This window comes from Portunus trituberculatus, chromosome 44, assembly GCF_017591435.1.
Source record: "Portunus trituberculatus isolate SZX2019 chromosome 44, ASM1759143v1, whole genome shotgun sequence".
NCBI lineage: Eukaryota > Metazoa > Arthropoda > Malacostraca > Decapoda > Portunidae > Portunus > Portunus trituberculatus.
In genome coordinates, this window is record NC_059298.1 from 1988854 (window position 1) to 2013465 (window position 24612).

A 24612-nucleotide genomic window follows, 5' to 3' on the forward strand; every position below is an offset into this window, starting at 1 on the left:
TTATGATATCCGGATTATTTTAATGGAAATTGAATCCAAATTTTCTATATTTTGAATTGGTTGTACTGCACAGATGATGCAAGAACTGGGCGGGATAAGAGAGAGAGAGAGAGAGAGAGAGAGAGAGAGAGAGAGAGAGAGAGAGAGAGAGAGAGAGAGAGAGAGAGAGAGAGAGAGAGAGAGAGAGAGAGAGAGAGAGAGAGAGTGAGAGAGAGAGTGAGAGTGAGTGAGTGAGTGAGTGAGTGGTGAGTGAGTGAGTGAGTGGTGAGTGAGTGAGTGAGTGAGTGAGTGAGTGAGTGAGTGAGTGAGTGAGTGAGTGAGTGAGTGAGTGAGTGAGTGAGTGTGTGTGTGTGTGTGTGTGTGTGTGTGTGTGTGTGTGTGTGTGTGTGTGTGTGTGAATAAATACTTTGCATGATGTAGTGTGGGTTGGTATACACACTCATTGCTGTACAGGTAGTTATTCCAGAGTACACAATGTCTTCGCTGAGTTCTTGCGGGAAGGATGAATGTCTTCGCTGAGTTCTTGTGGGAAGGGTGATGGAGTGATGCTGGGAGAGGAGAATCTTTGATGTTATGATGGAAAGGTGGAATGTCATGCAATTAAGTAGTGGCAGTAGATAATGGTGGTGGTGATGAATTTCATTTACAAATTAACAAGGTTTTCTCTTACGTTTTTCATTTATCTAGTTTGGTTATAGGTAAGATCTGACATAAAAAAAATATGTAGAGAATTCTCATATTAGTTACAGAGAGACGATTTTAGTTTCCATAGGTATAGAAGACATATATGTAGTAGACTTCATTGTAGGTATTTGGAACTGTTCAGAAGCTGGGATAGCCACAAAGGAGGTTGGTCATTCACGAGCGCACTGTCCCTGGTGAACTGGACGAGGACGACATAAATTGTGATCATGAACTGTGCGTCCTGTGGGGAAAAGTGCAGCATTAGTCATCTTGCACATGTACTTTGCTGTTGGTGTGTGTGAAGGGTTGAGAGAGAGAGAGAGAGAGAGAGAGAGAGAGAGAGAGAGAGAGAGAGAGAGAGAGAGAGAGAGAGAGAGAGAGAGAGAGAATTACTATTACTTTCACTCATAAAAAAAATAAGCTATATGCTGTATCCATGATTCACCTCTGATCTATGTTCACAGATTGCACAAGAAAAAAACACCAAGTTTAGTGGACGAATTGCAGCATCACAGGATCACGGGAGCACAGCAACTCATAGCTAGCAGTGCAGGAGAAATGGGATCCCTTTCATCATACTGGCACTGTTCATCAAAAAGCCAGCTGGACTACATCTCCAATCTTCAACAGCAGATGATCAATTACCAGGAAGGAGCGGTTACTCATGATTAAGTCCACCTCGGGCAATGTGTCCTCCCAGTCTGTGTTGATGATTTGTTTACTCTTAGTCGTGTAGTGCATTGTCGTTTTCAGTTGGTGTATCTTTATTTTTTACGCAGGAGTGGCAACTGGTCAAGGGCAACAAAAAATGAAAAAAAAGCCCACTGTGTTGCCAGTTCCCTAAAAAGTCAAGTGAGTTATAAAAAATTCAGGGACAAATGTCAAGTCGTAGGGAGATGGAAATACAGAAGCAGGCATGGAGTTACAAGAGTTTACAAGAGGAAGGTATGAATGATTGAGAATTGTGGTTCATCCTTCCGAGTTACCAATCAGTTTGTCATCAAAACCAGTATAGCTAAACGTATTAAAAGAGAAATATGATCGCAAATCGTACATCACTCTTCAAAGTATATTGATAAGTTTCATCTGCTTTTCATAGACACAAGTATATCTCGCATTTAAGTAACATGAATTGATTTTAAAGGTTCTTACTTGAGAAATTTCACCATAAGATACAATTATATTTTTTGTAGAAGAAAAGATGCTTGCTGCTGGACGCCGGAATTGAGATGTAGGTAGTGATGTGTTTCATGGCTTAATAAATGGATCAGATAATTATGTAAAATGAAAGCAAACGTCTGCAAATCTCTTACTATATATGAAATCTTGCTCAGCATGCAATTTGCTTATGTGTGACACATTGCATATTACCATTATCAGGTCTAAAAGCATGTTGCATTACTCACTTGGATTACTTATTTCTATGACTCACTATAGTACAGCATGATAAATGTAATTAACTTTGCCAGCTATTTTTATTATTAGTAGTTTTGCTGAGGTCACTGGGGGCAAAATTTGTATACGAACGGGATTAGCAACTTTTGCTTTACCCAAGTCAAACGAGGTATGTATTTATGTACGTTGTGTATGAATCTTATTAACCAAATTTTTTAATATTTCTCTAGTGCAGTTATAGAATCATAGAACTGCATTATTCATACAGTATTTCAGTAGCACTCATTATGTGTAGAGTTTTGTCAGGAAGCATTCATTTACATGTATCCCTACCAATGTGCAAATTTCTTACTTGTACATGTACAATTTTTACCATTTTCAGTCATCTGTAAAACAAGCAGCCGTCATTTAATTTTGCTTGAGAAGGAGGAAGAATAGGGAACTTGTGTCTAAAAGTAACAAATAAAAAAGGACACTCACTATATCTTCATGGTGAGTGTATGGAAATTTACTACTACAATGCTTACATGACTTGCCAAGAAAATAGTGTAACTCTTTGCTGTCATATTTCTTTTTTGAGATATGTGGTGAGCAATGTTGTCTGAATTCTTATGCGAACATATTTAAAAAAAAGAAATATGACAGCAAAGAGTCACCATTCAGACAACACTGCTCACCACATCAGATTCACGGAAGATGTCACAAGAGTTATTCAAGCCTCAGAGAGATATAATTTCACTCACTGGCTGAGACAGTTTGACTTGTCTGGCAACTGTTGATTGTGTGCGTATACGTGTGCCTCCCTCCCATCCATCCCCATCCCCTTCCCTCCCTATTCCGCTCTCTCTCCCTCCCATCCATCCCCATCCCTCTCCCTCTCTATCCCACTCCCGCTCCTCAGTCATCTCCCTGTTCCTTACCCCCTTTATCACTCCCGCTGTCTCCAACCATTCCACACCCCCTCCACTCACTAGTACTCCACCTCTCTCTCTCTCTCTCTCTCTCTCTCTCTCTCTCTCTCTCTCTCTCTCTCTCTCTCTCTCTCTCTCTCTCTCTCTCTCTCTCCCTCCTCTCCTCTCTCTCTCCTCTCTCTCCTCCCTCCCTTTCCCTCCTCCTCTCTCTCTCCTCCCTCCTCCTCCTCTCTCTCCCTCCCTCCTCCTCCTCCTCCCCTCCCTCCTCCTCCTCTCTCCCTCCTCCTCCCTCCTTTCTCCCCTTCTTCCTCCTCCTCTCTCCCTTCCTCCTCTCTCCTTTCCCTCCTCCTCCTCTCTCCCTCCCTCCTCTCTCCCCTCCCTCCTCTCTCCTCCCTCCTCTCTCTCTCTCTCTCCTCCTCCCTCTCTCTCCCTCTTCTCTCCCTTCCTCCTCCTCCTCTCTCCCTCCTCCTCTCTCCCCTTCCTCCTCCTTCCCCTTTCTCCCTCCCTTCTCTCCCCCTTCCTCCTCCCTCCTCTTTCCCTTCCCCTCCTCCTCTTTCCCCTTCCTCCTCCCTCCTCTTTCCCCTTCCTCCTCTCTCCCTTTCCTCCCTCCTCCTCCTCTCTCCCCTTCCTCCTCCCTCCTACCTCCTCCCTCTCCTTCCTCCTCCCTCCTACCTCCTCCTCCCTCTCCTTCCTTCTCCCTCCTCCCTCTCCTTCCTCCTCCCTCCTCTCTCCCTTTCCTCCTCCCTCCTCTCTCCCCTTCCTCCTCTCTCCTCTCTCCCCTCCCTCCTCTCTCCCTTCCTCCTCTCTCCCCTTCCTCCTCTCTCCCTTCCTCCTCTCCCTTCCTTTTCTCTCTCCCTCCCTCCTCTCTCCTCTCTCCCTCCTCCTCTCTCCCTCCTCCTCTCTCCTCCCTCCTCTTTTCTTCCCTCCTCCTCCTCCCTTCTCTCCCCTCCCTCCTCTCTCCCCTTCCTCCTCTCTCCCCTTCCTCCTCCCTCCTCTCTCCTCTCTCCCCTTCCTCCTCTCTCCTCTCTCTCTCTCCCCTCCTCCTCCCTCCTCCCTCCTCTCTCCTCTCCTCCCTCCTTCTCCCTCCTCCTCTCCTCCTCCTCTCCTTCCCTTCTCCCTCCTCCCTCTCTCTCCTCTCCCTCCTCCTTCCTCCCTCTTCTCTCCCCTCCTCCTCCTCTTCTCTCCTCCTCCTCCTCTTTCCTCTCTTCCTCCTCTCTTCCTCCTCCTCTTCTCTCCCCTTCCTCTTTTCTTCCCTCCTCCCTCCTCTCCCCTCCCTCCTCTTCCTCCTCCTCCTCCCTCCTCTCTCCCCTCCTCCTCCCTCCTCTCTCCCCTTCCTCCTCCCTCCTCTCTCCCCTTCCTCCTCCCTCCTCTCACCTTCCTCCTCTCTCTCCTCCTCCTCTCTCCCCTTCCTCCTTTCTTCCTCCTCCTCCTCCTCCTCCTCCTCTCTCTCCTCCTCCTCCTCCTCCTCTCTCCTCCTCCTCTCCTCCCTCCTCTCTCCTCCTCCCTCCTCTCTCCTCTCCCTTCTCCTCTCCTCCTCCTTCCTCCTCTCTCCTTCCTCCTCCCTCCTCTCTCCCCTTCCTCCTCTCTCCTCTCCTCCTCCTCCTCCCTCCTCTCTCCTCCCTTCCTCCCTCCTCCTCTCTCTCTCCTCCTCTCTCCTTCCTCCTCCTCTCTCTCTCCCCTTCCTCCTCCTCCTCCCTCTCCCCCTTCCTCCTCCTCTTCCTCTTCTCTCTCTCTCCCCTCCTCTCCCTCCCTTCCTCCTCCTCCTCCTCCTCCTCCCTCCTCTCTCTCTCCCCTTCCTCCTCCCCTTCCTCCTCCCTCCTCTCTCTCTCCCCCTTCCTCCTCCCCTTCCTCCTCCCTCCTCTCTCTCTCTCCCCTTCCTCCTCCCCTTCCTCCTCCCTCCTCTCTCTCTCTCCCCCCTTCCTCCTCCCCTCCTCCTCCTCCTCTCTCTCTCTCCCCTCCTCCTCCTCCTCTCCCTCCTCCTCTCTCTCTCTCTCTCTCTCTCTCTCTCTCTCTCTCTCTCTCTCTCTCTCTCTCTCTCTCTCTCTCTCTCTCTCTCTCTCTCTCTCTCTCTCTCTCTCTCTCTCTCTCTCTAACCCACAGTATCCCACATTATGTTCATGAACCACAGACGATCACCACATCATTTCCCCCACTCCTCCCATTTCTACTGTGCTGGTATCTCAAGTTTGTATTGTTTGTTTACAGTGACAGTACTATTATTAATAAAATACTGATTATATATATAGAGGTTTCTTAACCCTCAATAAATGTATAACAATCTCTATTTAATTCCATTACCTGTAAGTTACTGAGAAAACTCCTTACTTTAATTTGAAACCGTCTCATCTGCCTACTTCAAAATGAAATTAGCACTGAAGGACTAGTGATGAAACATACTCTGCCATCACAAATAAGATAAACTGCCATCACAAATACGATAAAAGACATTTCTGACTGTTTCCTCCAAGACATAATTCCTACATCTATCAACTCGACATGGTTTCCACGCTAGACAAGTGTTTCCTCTTCAATGACATGCAACTCCTCCTCTCTTCTATAATAGACATTCATCAGTCTGTCCTTTACTGCAAAGCAAAGTGAAACAGCCTCTATGAAATTAAGTGTTCTTTGCCGTCTCTATCAGCTTTTCTCATCAAGTCAATGTAACTGCTCTTGTAATCTTGCTAACTGAATGCCTGTACTCTGGCCTTGGTGTACAATTAAGACTTTACTTTCATTTCATCTCTATTTTGTCCATCTCACAAACATTCATGCTTTTCACCAGTAAACCCAAGAACTCTTTACGTGCTTCAGTATTTCTCCGTTTCTATGACAAATATTTTAAAGTTTTCAGTACCTCCTCTAACTTTGGATATTTTTTTTGGTTCTATTTCTGTAGGGATGTACCTCAGTGGACCTCTCGTATGAAAAAAATGTGTATGTGTGAAAATCTCACCGTCCACAGCCCTGGCATGTTGAGTTCCACGAGACCTGACGCTGTGATGTAGACACGCGTCGAGGCCAGTTCCGCCCTCCACCTGCTCACCTGCCGAGAAGAGATCCGTGACAAAGAGAAGCGAAGAGCGAATTTTGAGATTCACAAACTTTATTTATGCGATTTAAAAATGTTCACTTATTGTTTGCTTGTGAGACTCAGAAAACTAAAGCTCCAAAATCTCTGATAACATCAAACCAAACACCTATAAAATCAAACAAGAGAGGCACACACACACACACACACACACACACACACACACACACACACACACACACACACACACACACACACATTTTTCTTTTATACAGAAGAGACACCAGCCAACCGCAACAAAACGTTAGTAAAAAATATATATACAAAAATTGCCCACTGAGGTGCCGATCTCAAAGGAAATGCCAAGAGAAACATCGAAAATACAAGGATGAGTGGATTCAAATCTTCCTCCAGATAGAGTTGAAGCCATAGTAAGCTAGAGATACAGAAGCAAGCCAGGAATTCCAAACATTACTAGAGAAAGTGATGAAAGTTTGAGAGCACTGGTCAACTCTTAAACTAGAATTTAACAGAATAAGGTTAAGAGAAAATAGAAAGTTTTGTGCAACGAGGACGCGGCAGGAGGGAAGACATTCAATGCGCAAGATAAGAAGAGCAGTTGTCACGAAAATAGTGGTAGAAGATGGTAAAAGATGCAACACTTCAGCCATGAAAAACAGGCTGAGGATAGTCAGTTAGAGTTGAGTAGTTGATAAGAGAAAAAGCTTTTGATTTAACCATGTCTAAAAGAGCGGCGTGACGGGAATCCCCCAACCAACATTCATGAAAGTGTGTCTCCTATACAGAGTTAGCAACTGTAGAGAACTGGATGAGAAAAACTGGCGGAGAGAACTCAAAACACCCAACTAAATTTAACTAGAAATGTAAAGTGAAGTTTCCAGTTGAGATTATGAGTAAAGGAAAGATTTAATAAGATCCCATTCCCCTATGAAAAAAAAATAGAAAGAAAAAATAAGACAACTGCACAGGATAAATATATAAAAAGAAAAACGCAGAGAAAAAGAAAAACGAGCGTTAGAGAAGAAAGGAAGAGGCCACGGCTGACAGGCGGCGGCAGCACTAAGGGGCGGGGGCAGTAACGCGGACACTCTTGCCCACATACATTATATCCTAAGCATTATTTATGGCGGCGTCCGTGATTTACGCACGTCCTCTACCAACTTTTAAAACAGCAGCGTAAGCAAACGGCCTCTTTTCCTTCCAAGTCATAATTTTCCCTCCGCGCTCTTTCCCGTGTCTGGCTCGCATCGTTCTTCGCCTTAAATCTAACTTTTCTCGTCGCCTTCCCCTCTTCCTCAAGTCTTCAAGCCTCTCCCAGCACGTCTAAACTTATCATACTAAAATTCTATACATAGTTATTAATATCTTTTATAAAAACCTTCTAAGTCTTGATTTAGTCGGAAATATTCTTCTTTCTCTTCAAGTCTCCAGCGTCTGCCACCACGTCTACAATTCTTATTCTATTTATGTTTATTGATTCCTTTTATAGTAGACGTTCCTTTGTCGTAATCTAGTCAAGGTTTACTTCTTCCTTTCCTGTACGAGACTTGAAGCTTTTAATAACACCTCAAGATTTCAGATTTAAACTTCCACTCATCCCCAAGCCATTCCATTTATTTAAAGTTCATCCTTGCTCATGATCAACTCAGAAATATCCATCTTGTCTTCATGATTCTTCAGATCTTTAACAATACTTTAGTACTTCTTAACGTAACCTCCATATATCCTTATTCACTATTTAAAGCCTTTCATCAATTGGTTCTCAAATAGTTCCTCTTAAAAGGCTACTGTAACATTATTACATTTACTCCTCTTCTTTCCCTTTCTCTTTATACTTCAAGTCATCCATCGTCATTTTCACATATCTCCATTTGTTCTGCGCCTTTCTTCCTTCCTTCCTTATCCATATTTCGACTCCCCATATAAATCCTGCAACTTTTTCAACACCATCATCACCTCTTTGCCCTCAGTCTCCCTCTACGACCATTCATCTTTCACCTCCCTCCCTCCTTCCTTCCTTAACCCTACAAAAAAGGTAATTCATCGTACCCATTTCACTTCACTCTTCATCTCTTTGCGTCTGTACTCATTCCCAACTGTCTTCTTTTCTCTCCTATTCTTTCATTATTAGTCCTCTTTTCCCATAATGCATATGTCTTTTGTATCTAAATCTCTCCGTCTCCGTGGTATCTTTGGTACTTTCACTACTATTATCACTGTTTCTTTACCGTCAACTTTTCTTTAATTTTTTCATCTTTGTCAGGACTTTGTCTCGTCGTCATTTCGCTCGATCCCTTCTTCCCATCAAATCCTTCTCTATTACTGCTGCTTTTCATGTCCATCTCCTTAAGTACCTGTCTTCACATATGTATTCTGCCGCCACTTTCATGTGTGCTAATTCACGACTCATCCACGTATGCTCATTTCATTTTCAGCATTACCATTGCCATCACGATCCTCTTCCTCCTCTTACTACACCTTATAATCCCTTCTCCTTCCCTCGTCGCACACCCTATCATCTCCCCCTCATGTTCCTCCTCTTCCCCTCGTGAGCCGTACGCAAATTAACACAAATTCAATTATTCCATTTAACATCTAATTTGACGTCGTAACAAGCCATTTCGGGCCATTAACAAGCGACTCTCGACAGTGGTGAAAGCGTGCGCGGGGACCTTAACGAGGCACTGAAGACGTCTAGGAGGGGAGGATGCCACACACCTGCCCAGCGCGCCCACCTCAAGGATTACAAGGGATTGGGATTAGGATAGCACTGAAAGGGAGAGTGGGAAGGAGGTAGGGCAAGGGGTGAAGGGGTGAAGGTGTGAGACTAGGCTCAAATAATCTCTCTCTGTGGCTGTCCGTATGATTATCTAGCTGGCCGTCTGCTTTGGTGTGTTTGTCTGTTTTGGTCTATCTGTCCGTTCTGTTTGCGTCTTCATCCGTTTTCCTTCTCTTTTTTTGGCATGTTACTGTCTACATGTCTGATTGTTTGGGTTTGTTTCTGTCTGTCTGTCTGTCTGTCTCTGTGTCTGTTGTGGTTTTTCTGTCTGTCTACTTTGATTTAACTCGGATCGTTATCGTGGATTCGTATCGTTATCGTGGAATCACGTCAAATTTGTTATCATTACCTCGATTTATATTGTACATAGTTCATAATGATGTTATCCAGCAAACCTCTGTGATAAAACTCCATCAAAGCTCCAGACTTTTTCTAATACATATCATATAATTTCGGGAGATGAAGCAGCTACATAGTATTTTTCACATTATAATCTCTTCAGTACTAGGACACATTTTTACCTTGAGATTTATGTACGGTTAGACCTTTTTATTTACATTAGGAAGGGTCTATGGAGGTCAGAAGATTAATGGCCACAGTTTTCACTATTCTAATCTCTCACATGAGTTTTTGAAGCTGTATAGAATCAGCAAATAGTAAGTAGAATGAATGTGGAAACGCGTCATAGTACCGAAGGGGTTAAGATGAAGTGGTGTTATAATCTCTTAAATTTCCATAGAGGCACTGAGACCCTTTTGATTGGCGCTGTAATGTAATTATAGTAATATTCGAAATTCAGGTAATACATAAATAAAACATGTGGATCGTATGCAAAAGTAGAATTTCACTCTTGTATTGGATCATGTTAGTCTCTCTCTCTCTCTCTCTCTCTCTCTCTCTCTCTCTCTCTCTCTCTCTCTCTCTCTTATCTGCTGCTTTTTCCTTTCATCCCGCCAATTTTCGCGTCATGTCTCCCTGACGGCTGTTAATAATCCGACAAAATGTTTTTAAGTGATTGTAAAAGAGAAGACTCCAAGATATCTCGGGATGCAACGAGGAGGAGGAGGAGGAGGAGGAGGAGGAGGAGGAGGAGGAGGAGGAGGAGGAGGAGGAAGAAGAAAAAGAGAAGAAGAGATGAGACGAGTGAGTTATGAAAAGTGAAAAGGGAGAGCGAATAAACCAAATGACAGAAGGAGGGAGAAGAGGAAGACGAGAGGAGGAGGGTGAAGAGAGGAAAATAAAGTTAGAGGAGGAAGGGGAGGAAGACGAAAGGAGGAGGGTGAAGAGAGGAAAATAAAGTTAGAGGAGGGAGAGGAGGAAGACGAGAGGAGGAGGGTGAAGAGAGGAAAATAAAGTTAGAAAAAGTTGAAATGGATTGAGAAATGGAAGACTGAACCTAGTGCAAAGAAGGACAAAAGACAAAGAAGTGGGAAGGAAACAAAATGCATATACAGCAGAAAGAAGAGAGAGTATAAGTGAACAGAAAAATGACCAGAATAAGACATAAGAGGAACCAGCTGAGTAAAAGAAAGGGAGGACAGAAGACTTTAATTAACAAAAGAAGCAGAGAATTGGTAACGAAAGGGAGGAGGAGGAGGAGGAGGAGGAGGAGGAGGAGGAGGAGGTGCAAACTTAAACTCACCAGTACACATCAAACTCCTTCAACTTTTGCTGGTCGTGGAGCGTTGAGTTGATGAGTTTGCTAAGAAGGAGTGTAAGTTACCCAGATCACTCCATGCTCACTCTCAACTACGGAAGCGTCACGAGGGTGTGTGTGTGTGTGTGTGTGTGTGTGTGTGTGTGTGTGTGTGTGTGTGTGCGTGTTTCCCTCTGTTTCTGTCTCATATATCAATAACACCGTAGAAAAAAAAATAAAACTCAAGCCAAAAAAATCAACACAGTAACTACAGCTAAAATAACTACATACAAAACAGCACACATAGTATAACAACGCAAAAAAACATTGCATAAACTCCACGCAACTTCTCGCATAACGGTATTTAAAAACAATAACACGCGTATGAGCACCGCCGTAACGCAGCTTGCCAATGGCCTCTCTCAAAACTGGTATTTCCACATTGCCAACCGGAGCTGTCATAAAAGTCGGCGAGAGAGAGAGAGAGAGAGAGTGGTAGAGGGAGAGAGAGAGAGAGAGAGAGAGAGAGAGAGAGAGAGAGAGAGAGAGAGAGAGAGAGAGAGAGAGAGAGAGAGAGAGAGAGAGAGAGAGAGAGAGAGAGAGAGAGAGAGAGAGAGAGAGAGAGAGAGAGAGAGAGAGAGAGAGAGAGAGAGAGAGAGAGAGAGAGAGAGAGAGAGAGAGAGAGAGAGAGAGAGAGAACCTTTTCAAAATCACAACAAACAATCCTAGCACAAGAAACTAAACTAATGCCCGCTACAAAAGACTTTCTATCATCTATCACCTCTTTTCTGTCCACCTTTCTAATGCAAGAGTTGATCAATATTCGCAATCCTTATACCGCTAAGCTCATGAACTTCCTCCCTCTTACCTGTTTACTCCCGCTGGTTACTGAGACAAATGCTTACAAAAGGGACCAGACTTCTCCAATCTTGAATAACTTATTGTTTCTTTACGTATATATATATTTGAATGACATAAGTTAGTGGCATTCTTAAGTTAGTGGCATTCTTGATTATATATAAAAAAAATGTAAATAAGTGTGAGATGAGAATTGAAGAGAGTGTGTGTTGATTGGGGAGTTGGAAAAGCAGGATGATCTGGTATTGGAGGGCATGGGGGTAGGTCAGAGTGAGGAAGGTCAAGGCGAAGCGTGCGTGTCACCTGTGCTGTCCTCACCGTGGTCTAATTATCCCACTCACCTGCTTGGAAAATGCGTCGTCTTCTGGGTCGTGAGCTTCGAGTAGGTGGACCGTGGACGCAGCCTGGTGAGGAGGAGGAGGAGGAGGAGGATAAGTAGAAAGAAAAAAAAACAGAAGGAAGGAGGAGAGAAAGATAAGAAGACGAGAAGAAAAGAAGTATAAATGTAAGAGTAAGTAAAACACGACGGGAAGACGAAAAATACCAAAAGGAGGAGGAGGAGGAGGAGGAGGAGGAGGAGGAGGAGGAGGAGGAGGAAGAGGAAGAGGAGAAGGAAGATGAGAAGAGAACAAAGAAAGATACTGTTTGATACAATAAAACAAGTCAAACACTTAAAATATTTGAGTGCATTGTCTTGTTCTGTAATTGATAAACTCGTGTAACATAACCTGAATGAACGAACAATAATAGCTTAAGAATAAATATGGAAGAATGTTTAATATTTCATCTCTATAAGGGAAAACCAAGTACCCTTTCTCTCTCTCTCTCTCTCTCTCTCTGTCTCTGTCTCTGTCTCTCTTGACCACATAACATACAGTGTCGTACAAACCTCTTTTACGGCATCAATTCCTTCCTATGAATACAAACAATCAGTCTATCAATCATTTAATCAATTAGTCCATCCACCAATCAGTCAGTGAAACCATCCACTACTCACTCACTCACTCACTCACTCACTCACTTCCTACCTTTCCCGCACACAGGTCTGGCAAGGCGTGAACCATCATAATGTTGATCATATAGCCACAGTTCATGACGACAAAAATCCAGAAGTACTGCGGAGAGTAATCCATGTTGGAGTAGGTGTCGACGAGCGTGAGCTGCATGCACATCATCACTATCATGCGAATGTAGCTTGGGCCGGTCACTGGATAGAATACCGCGTCCACCTCCTTCACAACACTCCTGCATGTTGGGGAGGAAAAGGAGGAGGAGGAGGAGGAGGAGGAGGAGGAGAGAGAAAAAAGAAGGAGAAGGAGGAAAAGGAGAAGGAGAAGGAGGAGGAGGAGGAGGAGGAGGAGGAGGAGGAGGAGGAGGAGGAGGAGGAGGAGGAGGAGGAGGAGGAGGAGGAGGAGGAGGAATACAAAATAATCACAATAAAAAAAAAAACCAGACAGTATCAACCTTACAAGGCTGTCTGTGTGATTATACATGAATTCTACTATGAGTTCAGGCAAATGGACTGCAAGGTTAAGAGAAAATGTTGCAGTGAGAAACAGACATTGGAGGAGGAACGAACAACATCAAGAACAAGACGAAGAGCAGCATGGGACAGGAGAAAGAGGAGCAGAATGACGGAATGGGCGACTAATGAGGTAAGTAAGTATTTCAAGGAGGGAAGGAGAAGTAGTACCAGGTGTCCTTGGCTTCACGAGGCTCTTTGTTGATGTGAGGCCGTAAAGACGAATGCTGCACTGGAGAGCACGACGACGAGTTACTGTTTTTGTGTTGTAATTTGGAAAGAATGTCTTGTTACGGAAGCTATCTATTAATTATGTCTAATTTGTTGCAGATTATCTAGAAATATTATTTTGTTATCTATCTCTATGAATTTTCTCAGATATTATTTGCTAACTGTTACTATTCTAAATCTAACATCATGACCTCTTCCTTCATTCACTTGAACACAACTACAACAACCTTTACGCCACGCTCTGAACTGTTTGTTAGGTGTTTGATATCCAAGCTAAAGGAAAACTTCACATATTTTACTTCAATGAAATCCCAGCGACACCAGACTCAATTTGAAACCAGCTTACTCTCTCCACTCATTATTACTCGTTCCTCACAAACCTTCATCTAATCCATCACAAGTCTCCTGCACATCATCATTCCCTAAGATTAACCTCCACTTGTCATCACTCCTCAGCCTTCGCTCACCTCAGCTTGTAGTGGAGGTGCCTGAGGTGCGAGAGTTTAGCAGCGTTCTTCCATTTCACTGCCTCTTCTACCTGAGTGTTCAGCACTTCGAACTTCTGGGCCAAGTGAACGGCGAGTGTCCACATCAGCATCACGTAGGTGGGCCCAGCATAAGACACGTGGACGAAGACGGTCTGGGAATAAAGTAAGGGAGGAATTATTGTTTGGTAGGTGTGTTCATGAAAGGAAAGAGGGAAAAGGGGAGGAAGGTGGAGAGGAAGGAAATAAAAGTTATGGAGGAATGATTGCATGGTGTGTGTGTGTGTGTGTGTGTGTAGTGGTAGATGAAAGAACGAAGAGATGAAGAGAGGAAAAAAACAGAACTGAGGGACTAATTAACTGTTAGCGTCACAACGACAAAGATCTTACGAAATCACAGAAAAAAAGGAGAAAAAAAAAACAAATTCATGAACACAAAGACATAAGTAAAAAATAACCCCCAAAAAAAAAAAAAAAAAAGTGTTTCCTATTTTTACTCCTTAATGACTTCTCGGAAATCAAGATTTTAACAAACACAAACAAACGTGTAAATAGCGAGTCAAGAACAGAGACAAAATAGAAATCAAAATAAAAAAAAGGAAAGAAGAGAGGTTACTTATTTTTAGCATAGAAACAGAAGAATAGAAGAACTCAAGGTAACCGAGATAGTAAAGAGGATTAAGAATACGAGAAATGAAGAAGGCAAGGGAAACAAGAGAAGCCAGAGTAGATGACGCAACAGGCGAGATCAGGGGAGATCGGAAAGGGAAAGAAAAGAGGATGAAAAATGAGATAATGGCACTTCAGATAATACTGGGTAAGGATTGTGCTGGAGGTTAAAAGGTAAGCCGACTACTATGCTGAGAGAGAGAGAGAGAGAGAGAGAGAGAGAGAGAGAGAGAGAGAGAGAGAGAGAGAGAGAGAGAGAGAGAGAGAGAGAGAGAGAGAGAGAGAGAGAGAGAGAGAGAGAGAGAGAGAGAGAGAGAGAGAGAGAGAGAGAGAGAGAGAGAGAGAGAGAGAGAGAGAGAGAGAGAGAGAGAGAGAGAGAGAGAGAGAGAGAGAGAGAGAGAGAGAGAGAGAGAGAGAGAGAGAGAGAGAGAGAGAGAGAGAGAGAGAGAGAGAGAGAGAGAGAGAGAGAGAGAGAGAGAGAATTACAATAACTCCCAGTGCTCATTTCCTACTCTCGTGCGTTCCTTTGGTAACAGTCAATAGATGAGCAAGGTTAACTATTAAATGAGGCGGTGATGGAGCGTGCCTCTGGGAGCAGCAAGATAACCGCCGCTATCTGGTCTTGCTGGACTTCATAGGACTTATTACCGACGCTATCAGAGTTATCTCGATCACTGCTTATATACGCATACCCCGCATTTAAGTTATGATTGGTTCCATCCCTCTCATTTATCTTATGCCCTGGCCCTCCTCTCCTCTCCTCTCTCTCTCTCTCGTTCCTTTTAACCCCTTCAGTAGTGGGACGCATTTTCATCATGAGTTTTGGGTATGATTCGACGCTTTTATTTACGTACATTAGGAAGGGTCTATGGAGGTGAGAAGATTAATAACCAGAGTCTTCACTATTTTAATCCCCACATGAGTTTCTGAAGCTGTATAAAATCATCAAATAGTAAGAAGGATGAATATGGAAATACGTCATGGTACAGAGGGGGTTAATTTCTATAACCTTGTTGTTGCTGCTACTTTAAGTACTGCTGCTGCCACTAACATTACCGCTGCTAATGCTGGTAACGAGAGCCTTTTTTTAGGACCACTACTGCGATCACAATAACTGTTACTGCTGTTGTTGCTTCTTTTTCTATTATTAGATACTGCTGCAACTTTTGCGGCTACAACATTTATTGCTTTTACTATTACTACTACTTTTCTACTATCACTATTATCTTAGAGACTATTTTTTTCAAGAATGGCTTAGAAACCTTACCAACAATAATTCACTCACTTATTGCTCAAAGAAAAACACTACTACTACTACTACTACTACTACTACTACTATTACTACTACTACTACTACTGCTACTACTACTACTACTACTCGTACTACTAGCACCACTACCTACCACGCGAGGTATAATATTCTTCTGACCGTCCACAAACTTTTCGAAGAGGCAACTCATTGTGATAGCCGTTGCGTAAGACGTTATGGACACCGCTATGGTCAGGCAGGTCTTCAGGCTTCGCGAGGGCAGGGCGGCATCTAGCTCGGCCACGGCGTTGAACAGGCTGGTGAGGCGGGCAGCCCTCCATAGTATTATCCACACCGGGACGTAGTTAACTGACGGGGGAGGATGTGGGTGAGTGATGTGAGTGGTGGTGGTAGTAGCAGTATTATTATCATTATCATTATTATTATTATTATTATTATTCGTAGTAGTAGTAGTAGTAGTAGTAGTAGTAGTAGTAGTAGTAGTAGTAGTAGTAGTGTGATAGCATTAATTTTTAGGAACTTGTATTGTTATGCTCCAGCCAAAAAAATGAAATCAAATTTGTCTGTATTCTACAACAAAATTATGATGAACATAGTAAAGATCTATATATCTACATATCTAAAAGTGGCAATTGAAGTGGTGGTAGCAGTGGGAGTAGCAGGAATAGAATAATAATGCAATAATAAACTACAAATATACCAATAAAAGAAAATGAAGAACAATTACAAAGATAATAATAATAATAATAACAATAAAAATAATCTTGAAACTATAATCTTATTGATTTATCCTAAAAACACTTACAGACACTCCTCTCTATCACACTACAAAACTTCCCTTTAACCCCTTCAGTACCGTGACATGTTTTTATATTCATTCTGCTTACTATTTGGTGATTTTATACAGCTTCAAAAATTCATGTGGGCATTGAAATAGAGAAAACTCTGACTATTAATCTTCTGACCTCCATAGACTATTCCTAATGTCAATAAAATGTCTAATCATGTCCAAAACTCATGGTAAAATGCGTTCCCGTACTGAAGGGGTTAAACGGCAGCCTTCGACTCTAAGTAGTGAACGCCACACCACCTTCGTGGTGGCTCGGTTACTCACTGACATAGATGAATCCTACTATGTAATTCAAGATGGCGAGGAAGGAGTAGTGTTCTTTGCCCAAGAACGGATCATCTGAGGGACGGAGAGACAAAAAAGATAAGATGTAGTGGCGGCGGTGTTTGACATATCAAAAAGAAAGAACTGAGTGGAGAATTGCTGCAAAACCTAAATCATGAACTAAGTGGAGAACTGCTGCAAAACCTTATATCATATCCACTCAGGTTAATCTGCGGCGTTAGTTGATTCGCTTCACGTCACATTGCATAAGTTATATTGTATCTCTTTCTTTCATTCGCCTTTTTCGCCACTAGAGTCTGATAGGCACATTGAAAGGGAGATCAAGGGGCTTAAATATCTGGAGAGTTTGACAAGTAACATTGACATCCGAAGCAGGCAAAGCAGAGGACAGGGCTGAGTGGCGCTTCAATTTTACCAACGTCAATATGGACACAGCACTTCGGTAACGCTGGCTATAACATCCGGTAGTCAAACAGATCCTCATTATTATCCCATTAGTACTGAGTGAGTCTCGTTCACTCTCTGACATGACCTTAACTCCCTTCTCCACCATCACCACCACCACCCCTGCCGCCGCCGCCAGCCTATAAACTTGACAATAACTACGGAAAAATAATTTCGTCCTGATAAAGTGAAACAGATAAATGGAAAGGATGATGCCTAATCTAATGGCGGAATACCTACGCTGATGATTTGAACTTTTTTCCCTGTCACCAAAACAGCATAACTTTGACTATTAAGCCTGAAGTCTGAGCAGGTACTGATTCACTCTCTCTCTCTCTCTCTCTCTGAAACCCTGTGATAGAGCAGAAGAAAAGAGAAAATAAAAATAAACCAAGATTCTCCGCTACTCACCAAAGGGCACCGTCAATGCGTAGAGCACAGTAGTGAACCACCACACCACCGTGATGAAGGACGGGAAGCTGACCACTGAAAAACTGTAGGTCACTCTTGGCTTGCCTTCTGCAGCTCAAAAATAAGCAAAATACAGTGACACGAAAAGCTTGCATGAAGATATCTGAAGTATACATGAGTTTGCTAAAGTGAGTTATTTCCAGGGAGGATTTCACAGAACACCTTGAAGGGGTGGCAGTGCTTACAGATGTGCTGCAGTTAATTAGTGACAAACAGGTAAGCTTCAGTAGCTGTATCATAGTGACCACGAGAGGAGGTCATCACAGCTGGAGGTTTGTAGCATGTGTGGGCCTTGGACTATCCTGCTGCTTTTTCCTACTACCCTCCCCCCAAACACACACACACACACACACACACACACACACACACACACACACACACACACACACACACACACACTTGTATATTTCAATATGGGTTAAAAAAATCCTGCTAGTACTATAATGAATTAAATTCTGCATACGAGATGAGTTAACAATTTATACGCTAATAAAAATAAGCGAACAATATAAGAGGCAGAGCTACCGTGTGATTAGCTCGGCTTGGAGATGATGAAGTTGCAGCCGCTTGTCTTCAATTCTCTGCCGTCCTTCTATCCTTCTACCATCACTAATACCACCACCACAACCACTATCACCGTCACCACCACCACCACCACCAGCTATATTGCCAATAATATACGTGTAATACTTGTCCCTGTCTCCTAATTTTGCACTCTACTGAACACTGTTTTCTGACATATCTATGTTTTCTTTCGGCCAAGTATAGAAGGGAACACATTTTGTCACTCACTACACCTTCGTTACAGTCTGTACCGTGATTTGGCAAGGTCAGTGGAAGAAATATGAACCTAAGCTAAGGAACGTTAGTAAATAGAAAGCTAGCACTTCCTTGAACACTCATGAAGGCGATTGCTTCTTGCACATTGTGACTGGAGGAGGAGTGTTTTACTTGACAGTCTGACAGGTGTACTGCTGCGCAAACCGAGGAGTCAATAGAGATTAGGGAATGTTTTTATTCTTCCCGAAAAATGTGAGTTTCTGTGAACAACAATGGGTTACTCTCAGATTGTGGAGCATAAGTAATGTTATTCTCACATATAGTATATAATCGTTTATTTTGGAATTCATCACACTGACATGATGGTCAAAGTAAGAACATAGGAATCTCTGGAGATAGAGAAAAGACAATTTACATAAGAGACTTCCTTCAGACTTAAAAGTATACCATCTACTAATACCATTCATACATTTATTCAAAATTTCATTGAAACCTGAATAAAAACTATGATTAGCCTTATCCTTCATCTTTCCCTGTCTCCCTCTCTTTCTCTTCTGCAAGACGAGTTGTAATATACTAATGATTTATGTATAAAACTCTACGTATATTACTCTCGATACCTCAAACTAGCTGCTCTATGTAAGTACTACGTCTTCACTGCTGGCGGTGGTTGCAGTGCCCCACCCCCTGTCTGTCTGTCTGTCTGTCTCTGTCTGTCTGTCTCTCTCTCTCTCTCTCTCTCTCTCTCTCTCTCTCTCTCTCTCTCTCTCTCTCTCTACCGCCTATCAGGATCTAAACGATTATGCAAATGGCATCAAGGTTTTAACAGAGTAGTCCCCTAACAGACCACTCCAATTACCCATCCTTTATAGAATATTAATGCTCATAACACACTCACTATATTCCGACCTTACCTGCTATTAATCAGGTAAATTTTCTCTTACATGAGAGGAAGAAAAAAAAAAAGCGAGACATTCATTTACTAGACAAGTTATCAAGTAATGGTCGTCTGGACAGGTCATGAAGGATGTAATTTAGCTCTGATGAGGATGAGTAATGACATTAAATATAAGATGGATTAATTTAGGAGTTAGTCACAACACTTATTGCCCATTTTCTCGAAATTGTGTCTGTCTGTGTCTGTCAGTGTCTCTCTCTCTCTCTCTCTCTCTCTCTCTCTCTCTCTCTCTCTCTCTCACACACACACACTTGCTTGCTTGCGTCCTTATGGTTGTCCGTCGACTCGTGGACGACCTCTCCCATTTCTCCTCTTGTGTGGGCTGAGGTGGCTTAGTAGTCCTGCCCTGCTGGCAGGCGTCACAGTTGTGTGGCGTGTCTACATCATGGCAGGATGTTGCTGGTGCCGGTGTCTCTCTGCTCGAATTCGATCTCTTTATTTCACGTCTCGCCCTTTCTAGTTCTTCAACTCCTTGTTTAACTGTACGTCTCTAGACTGCTGGATCCTCTGATAGCTCTTCTAATGTTGCAAGATTTGAGAGTGCGTTTTAGGTGATCCTTGTACCGCTTTTCTGCCCACCTGCAGGTTTAGTGCCTTGCGCAAGTTCACAGAATAGTACTCTCTTTGGGAGACGGTCATCTGGCATTCGGATCGCATGGCCCACCCATTCAAGATAACTGCATTATGCAGTTCATGAGTTGTTGTTAACTCTTAGTTCTTGCCCTAAATCTACGCAAGTTGAACATTCCACCGTCAAGCCTGTATTTAATGGTGATGCCGTCTTCAGATGAAAAGTGGTTATAATAGTGGAAAGTGACAGCAAAAGGATATAAATTAACCAAGAGAGATGCAAGAATACAGCCCTGCTTCATGCCAACCTGCAAAGGAAAGTAGTCCGAGTAGGCTCCACCTGATATCACTCGAGCGCTACAGGCTATGACAAAGAAAAAAGCTGATCTGACAGGGATTGTGGAGCTTTTTGTAGATCCGTGCAGACCATTAATTGCTTCATTAAAAAATCATGTGTTCTGTTTCCATCTGTAAAGAGTTACGACCGTCATATATTTAATATATTGTATTGTATTTTAGCTTTTAAAGTTGTGATGGCGCCCTGACAATAATATTTTCGTCGTGTATATATTTGTAATGCTTTCAGGACGGCCTTTCTTATGTATGTGATATTTACCCATTTATTATCTTATTGTATGTTACATTAGTATTTCGTGATTCATATATATTTATTATATTAATGTACTTGTATGCTTTGAGTGTAAGCGGGTGCCCGTCGGAGATTTTAGAGAGTGTCGTGACGTCATGTTTGTTATTGTCTTTGTGAGAGGGAAGACGACCATGCCGGGACCAATGAGATGGTATTCTGATCACGCCCTCTGCAGGTTTAGAGAGTGTTAGCTAATGGGTGCTCAGATTACATCATGTGACGTAATGTTTTCCCCTCGGACAAAGGCATCTCAACCGACGCCACAAACTCAGACCACACTGGGGTGCCTGAAGGCTTGGACCTGTGACCGCCGCTCCGCTCCCCTCATATCTCTGGCTGAGTATCTTATTCCTTATTTCTCTGATTGTAGGGATTCTGGTTCTCCTTGGCACTTATTTAAGTCACTGTGTTTTGTGACGTGTGAATATTTTGGGTGTTTTGGGTGTTATCTGGTATTTTTGGTGATTTATCTTTGTGTGGCGTAGAGGGACGCCAGGATGACGGCCATTTTGTGAGTGTTGGTATAGCCAAGAGAGATTTTGGGTGTTTATTGTGGTTGTATTACCTAACAATCATATTATTTGTGGTGATTTACTCATTATTGTGTGTACCAGCCAGAGGGGAGGGCAAGTGTGTGGTGAATTTATTTACTTATTACTTCTAGTAAGTGTGGTACTTATTTATTTATTTTTGTGGTCTCATATTATGCTCTTTTCACCCTTAAGCAGCTTATTTATTATATTTCTTGGTGCTAATGAGTTATTTCTTTTGTTGTGTATGTGGTGTTGAGCTGCAGGTGTGTTGACACCCCCACGGGTGACTTATTTCAGTATTGAGCAGTTAGGTTAAACTTATTTACCTGATTTATTATATTTTGTGATTCTATATTTTTGTGAGTGCTATTATTTTCTCTATTTGGATGTGATTACTATACTTTTAACTATCCACGGGCCTTAAGTTTAATTTTGTTTGTTGTTAAGTTAACTTTGCTTATTTTTGTTAATAAATTAGTTAAGGATTTAAATTATTTCTCTTAACCTTTCCTTATTATTAGTTTTTCAGTTCTGTTACACCCTTGAACAGCCTTTTGCGTTAAGAACCGTTGCATTGAAGCCAAGTCACTCTTGACTACTTATCTTAATTTTTGTATTTGTTAAGAGTGATTAACATAATCAGTGACTGGTGCCCACAGCTCCTTGAGGGCACTGGGTCAGGCTGCTTGGGGGTCGTAACAAAAGCTTTGTATTTCTCTGGCTCTTGCTATCTACCATTCATCTTGTATTTCTTTTAGATTTCTTTGTGCTACGGCACTTTTTTCTTACCGCTTCTTTTCATGCTAATAGATAATGTGTTGGCTAGATAGGCATCTCACACACACACACACACACACACACACACACACACACACACACACACACACACACACACATCTTCCTACGACTTAAGTTGTTTTAAGAGAGAGGTGTCGAGAAATCTGTCCCTGAATATTTACTAATTCTTTTGATTCTTTTATGGAGACTGCAATAAAAGTGAGCCTTTTTTTTTCTAATATTCATTTTTTTGCCCTTGGTAGTTCTCCCTCTTACATAAACACACACACACACACACACACACACACACACACACACACACACACACACACACACACACACCTCACCTTCAGCTTCCCCGTCAGGCAGTCTGTGGGCAGTGCAAGGTATCACTCCTATCAGGACCCCGAACCACATGAGAGGACGGATCATGGTGCTGAAGTCCCGGTGAGAAGAGCTCTTGTCCTTCCCCTTGGCGCCATCCAGCTCCCAGCCGTCCATCACACTCATGTCGAAATGCTGAGTCGCCTCCTTCCTTCAACTGTACATGAAAGGGAGAAAATATAAGGTAAGGAAAAAGAAAGGAGTAGTAAATCATGTGAAAGATTCTTGTGAGGCTAGTGATGTACGTACGGTATTTTTGTTTCTTTTCTCTCTCTCTCTCTCTCTCTCTCTCTCTCTCTCTCTCTCTCTCTCTCTCTCTCTCTCTCTCTCTCTGTTAACACACAGCAAAATAATGAATAAATGAAAGTACACAATTCCTATTCATTTCTCTATTTTTTTGTGTGATTTTCTTAGATATCCAATTTTTTTTTTCTTTCTATCGTGAAAAAATAAAGCTCTTACATGATTGACTCTCTAAAGACGCGTATGAGTAGAAAGTTTTTGGTACATTTGTCACATCACGCCACTGGACACTACATGGAGGATAAAAAAAAATATATATATATATATAGAAATGTTTAAAGGTGACAAATTTTTAGGACAGTAAAATCATAAAAGTTCACCTCAATCAGCGGCACAGAGACAATCAGCGCCAGTAATGGAATAACCTAACTAATCACACACTCACGCAATCCTACGATGTCGCTGTCTTCTTACCGAAAAAAAATATATATTGATGAATAAACAACTGTGAAAAAGCGACAAACATGTTCATTTTTTCATTGCACCACTCATTATTAAAAGTAAAAGTAGGAGGACTCTTCACTGTATTACTGAAACCATTACCTATGTTTCTGTCTGTCCGTCTGTCTGTTTCTTTTTGTCTGTCTGTTCAATTTGGTCACTGTAAGTACATATATTTCACATCTGGACACCAATCTACACAGGAAATGATACAATAGCAATGCAAGGGTGTATAGTGTTCTCCATACGAGTATTTCATAAGTTTCTTACACACACACACACACACACACACACACACACACACACACACACACACACACACACACACACACACACAGGACATTACACGATCCACTCTACAAGTATTCCTAGATTTCCTTAATTCATAACATTTTACTTTCCATTCATGAAGCACCACTCACTTAAGAAAAATCTATCTATTAATGAAAATGAATGTGTATCTTGTAGCTAATACTTCATAATGCTAGGCCGAGTCACCTCCTTTACATAGACTTCATAATCTTTCGTCCATTCTCTCCTGCGTTACTCTGGCCATGTGACGAGTGATGGCCGTGGCCTTCTGTTGGTCAGCGTGTGATGGTGCTACGGTCGAGACACGGTATTTTGGGTCGCCAGGGAGGTTCATCTGTTACGGTGATCACGGATACTTAGCTTTCCATTAAACACGCATTTAGTGAATTTCTCAACCGTGGGACGTCCTTGATTCCGCCGCCAGAAGGGACTCACAAGAGCGATGGAAGTCTTATTAAAAGAATGTATATCACGAGAAAAAACATACAGTAAAGAAAAGACATAAAATTATTGATTCTGCTTTGAGAAGTTAAAAGCAAATTCTGGGGATAAGACCTCGGGGAAATTTATGTGGATTGGATTACTGGCTAACTAGATCGCAATGTCTGAACTTCCCGCCATTAGCGACTGACAGTATTCACGATGTGAGGTTTAATTCATTTCGTATAAAACAATATGATGAAATGTTTTGGGAGGCTCAATGCGAGGCTAATGCTCTCCCGGCATGCGTGAGAGACAAAGGCATGCTTATCGTGGGATAAAAATTAATCTGGAACAATTATAATTGTACCACCGAAAAGAACGGCAGGCGAGACGCACAAGCACCGAACAGTTTGTGTATTGAAAAAGTGATGTAGAGTTTAGTACAAATTCCTTCCTTCCATGCAAAATGGAAAACATTGTATTAATATAAACTGTAATGTTCCATTCACACAAGCCTATAGCGTGGCAATAACGTCCTTCTGGACAAAATGATGGAGTGATGAACACAAACAGTGATGAATATCTTATTCTCAGTTCTAATTTCACTAAAAGTTGCTCATTTACCTGCTATCGATGACTGTCGTGATTCATACGCGTACTCTTTGTTGCCTTCCATCAAGAGTGCGTCGTGGAGTGCAATGAGTGTGAAACTACCCTCTATACAAAAGATCACTAAAATTGTGTCTGCTCCTCCACTGTCTAATGCTGCCAAATCCAGGAATCAGGCTGCAGTTACTACAGGCCTAATATTTACAATAAATCTGCTTTGCTAATCCTGAAACTGATGAAAGTGGAAATCTATCAATAATTATCATTTTTCCAGTGATTTTAATCTGAAACTTATCCAATGCTATCACATTCTCCAGAATTATTGTGTATA

At 42.3% G+C, this 24612-nt stretch overlaps 1 protein-coding gene across 5 annotated transcripts in view; it reads right to left on the reverse strand.

Annotated features, from left to right (window-relative positions):
- Nucleotides 1-722: 722 nt before the first annotated feature.
- Nucleotides 723-24612, reverse strand: part of LOC123518978 — a 129803-nt gene continuing 105913 nt past the window's right edge. For 4 of the 5 annotated variants that reach the window (XM_045280077.1, XM_045280075.1, XM_045280076.1 and 1 more), the window contains 9 exons: nucleotides 22157-22350; nucleotides 17483-17590; nucleotides 16607-16681; nucleotides 15626-15840; nucleotides 13536-13708; nucleotides 12344-12560; nucleotides 11657-11719; nucleotides 5947-6036; nucleotides 723-925 (listed from right to left, as the gene is read on the reverse strand). In XM_045280077.1, coding sequence (XP_045136012.1) covers nucleotides 800-925; nucleotides 5947-6036; nucleotides 11657-11719; nucleotides 12344-12560; nucleotides 13536-13708; nucleotides 15626-15840; nucleotides 16607-16681; nucleotides 17483-17590; nucleotides 22157-22319 — 1230 coding nt within the window. In that variant the 5' untranslated portion in view covers nucleotides 22320-22350 and the 3' untranslated portion in view covers nucleotides 723-799. Of the gene's footprint in view, nucleotides 926-1251; nucleotides 1386-5946; nucleotides 6037-11656; nucleotides 11720-12343; nucleotides 12561-13535; nucleotides 13709-15625; nucleotides 15841-16606; nucleotides 16682-17482; nucleotides 17591-22156; nucleotides 22351-24612 lie in introns of those variants that run through there. The other variant, XM_045280079.1, reaches the window with a different exon arrangement.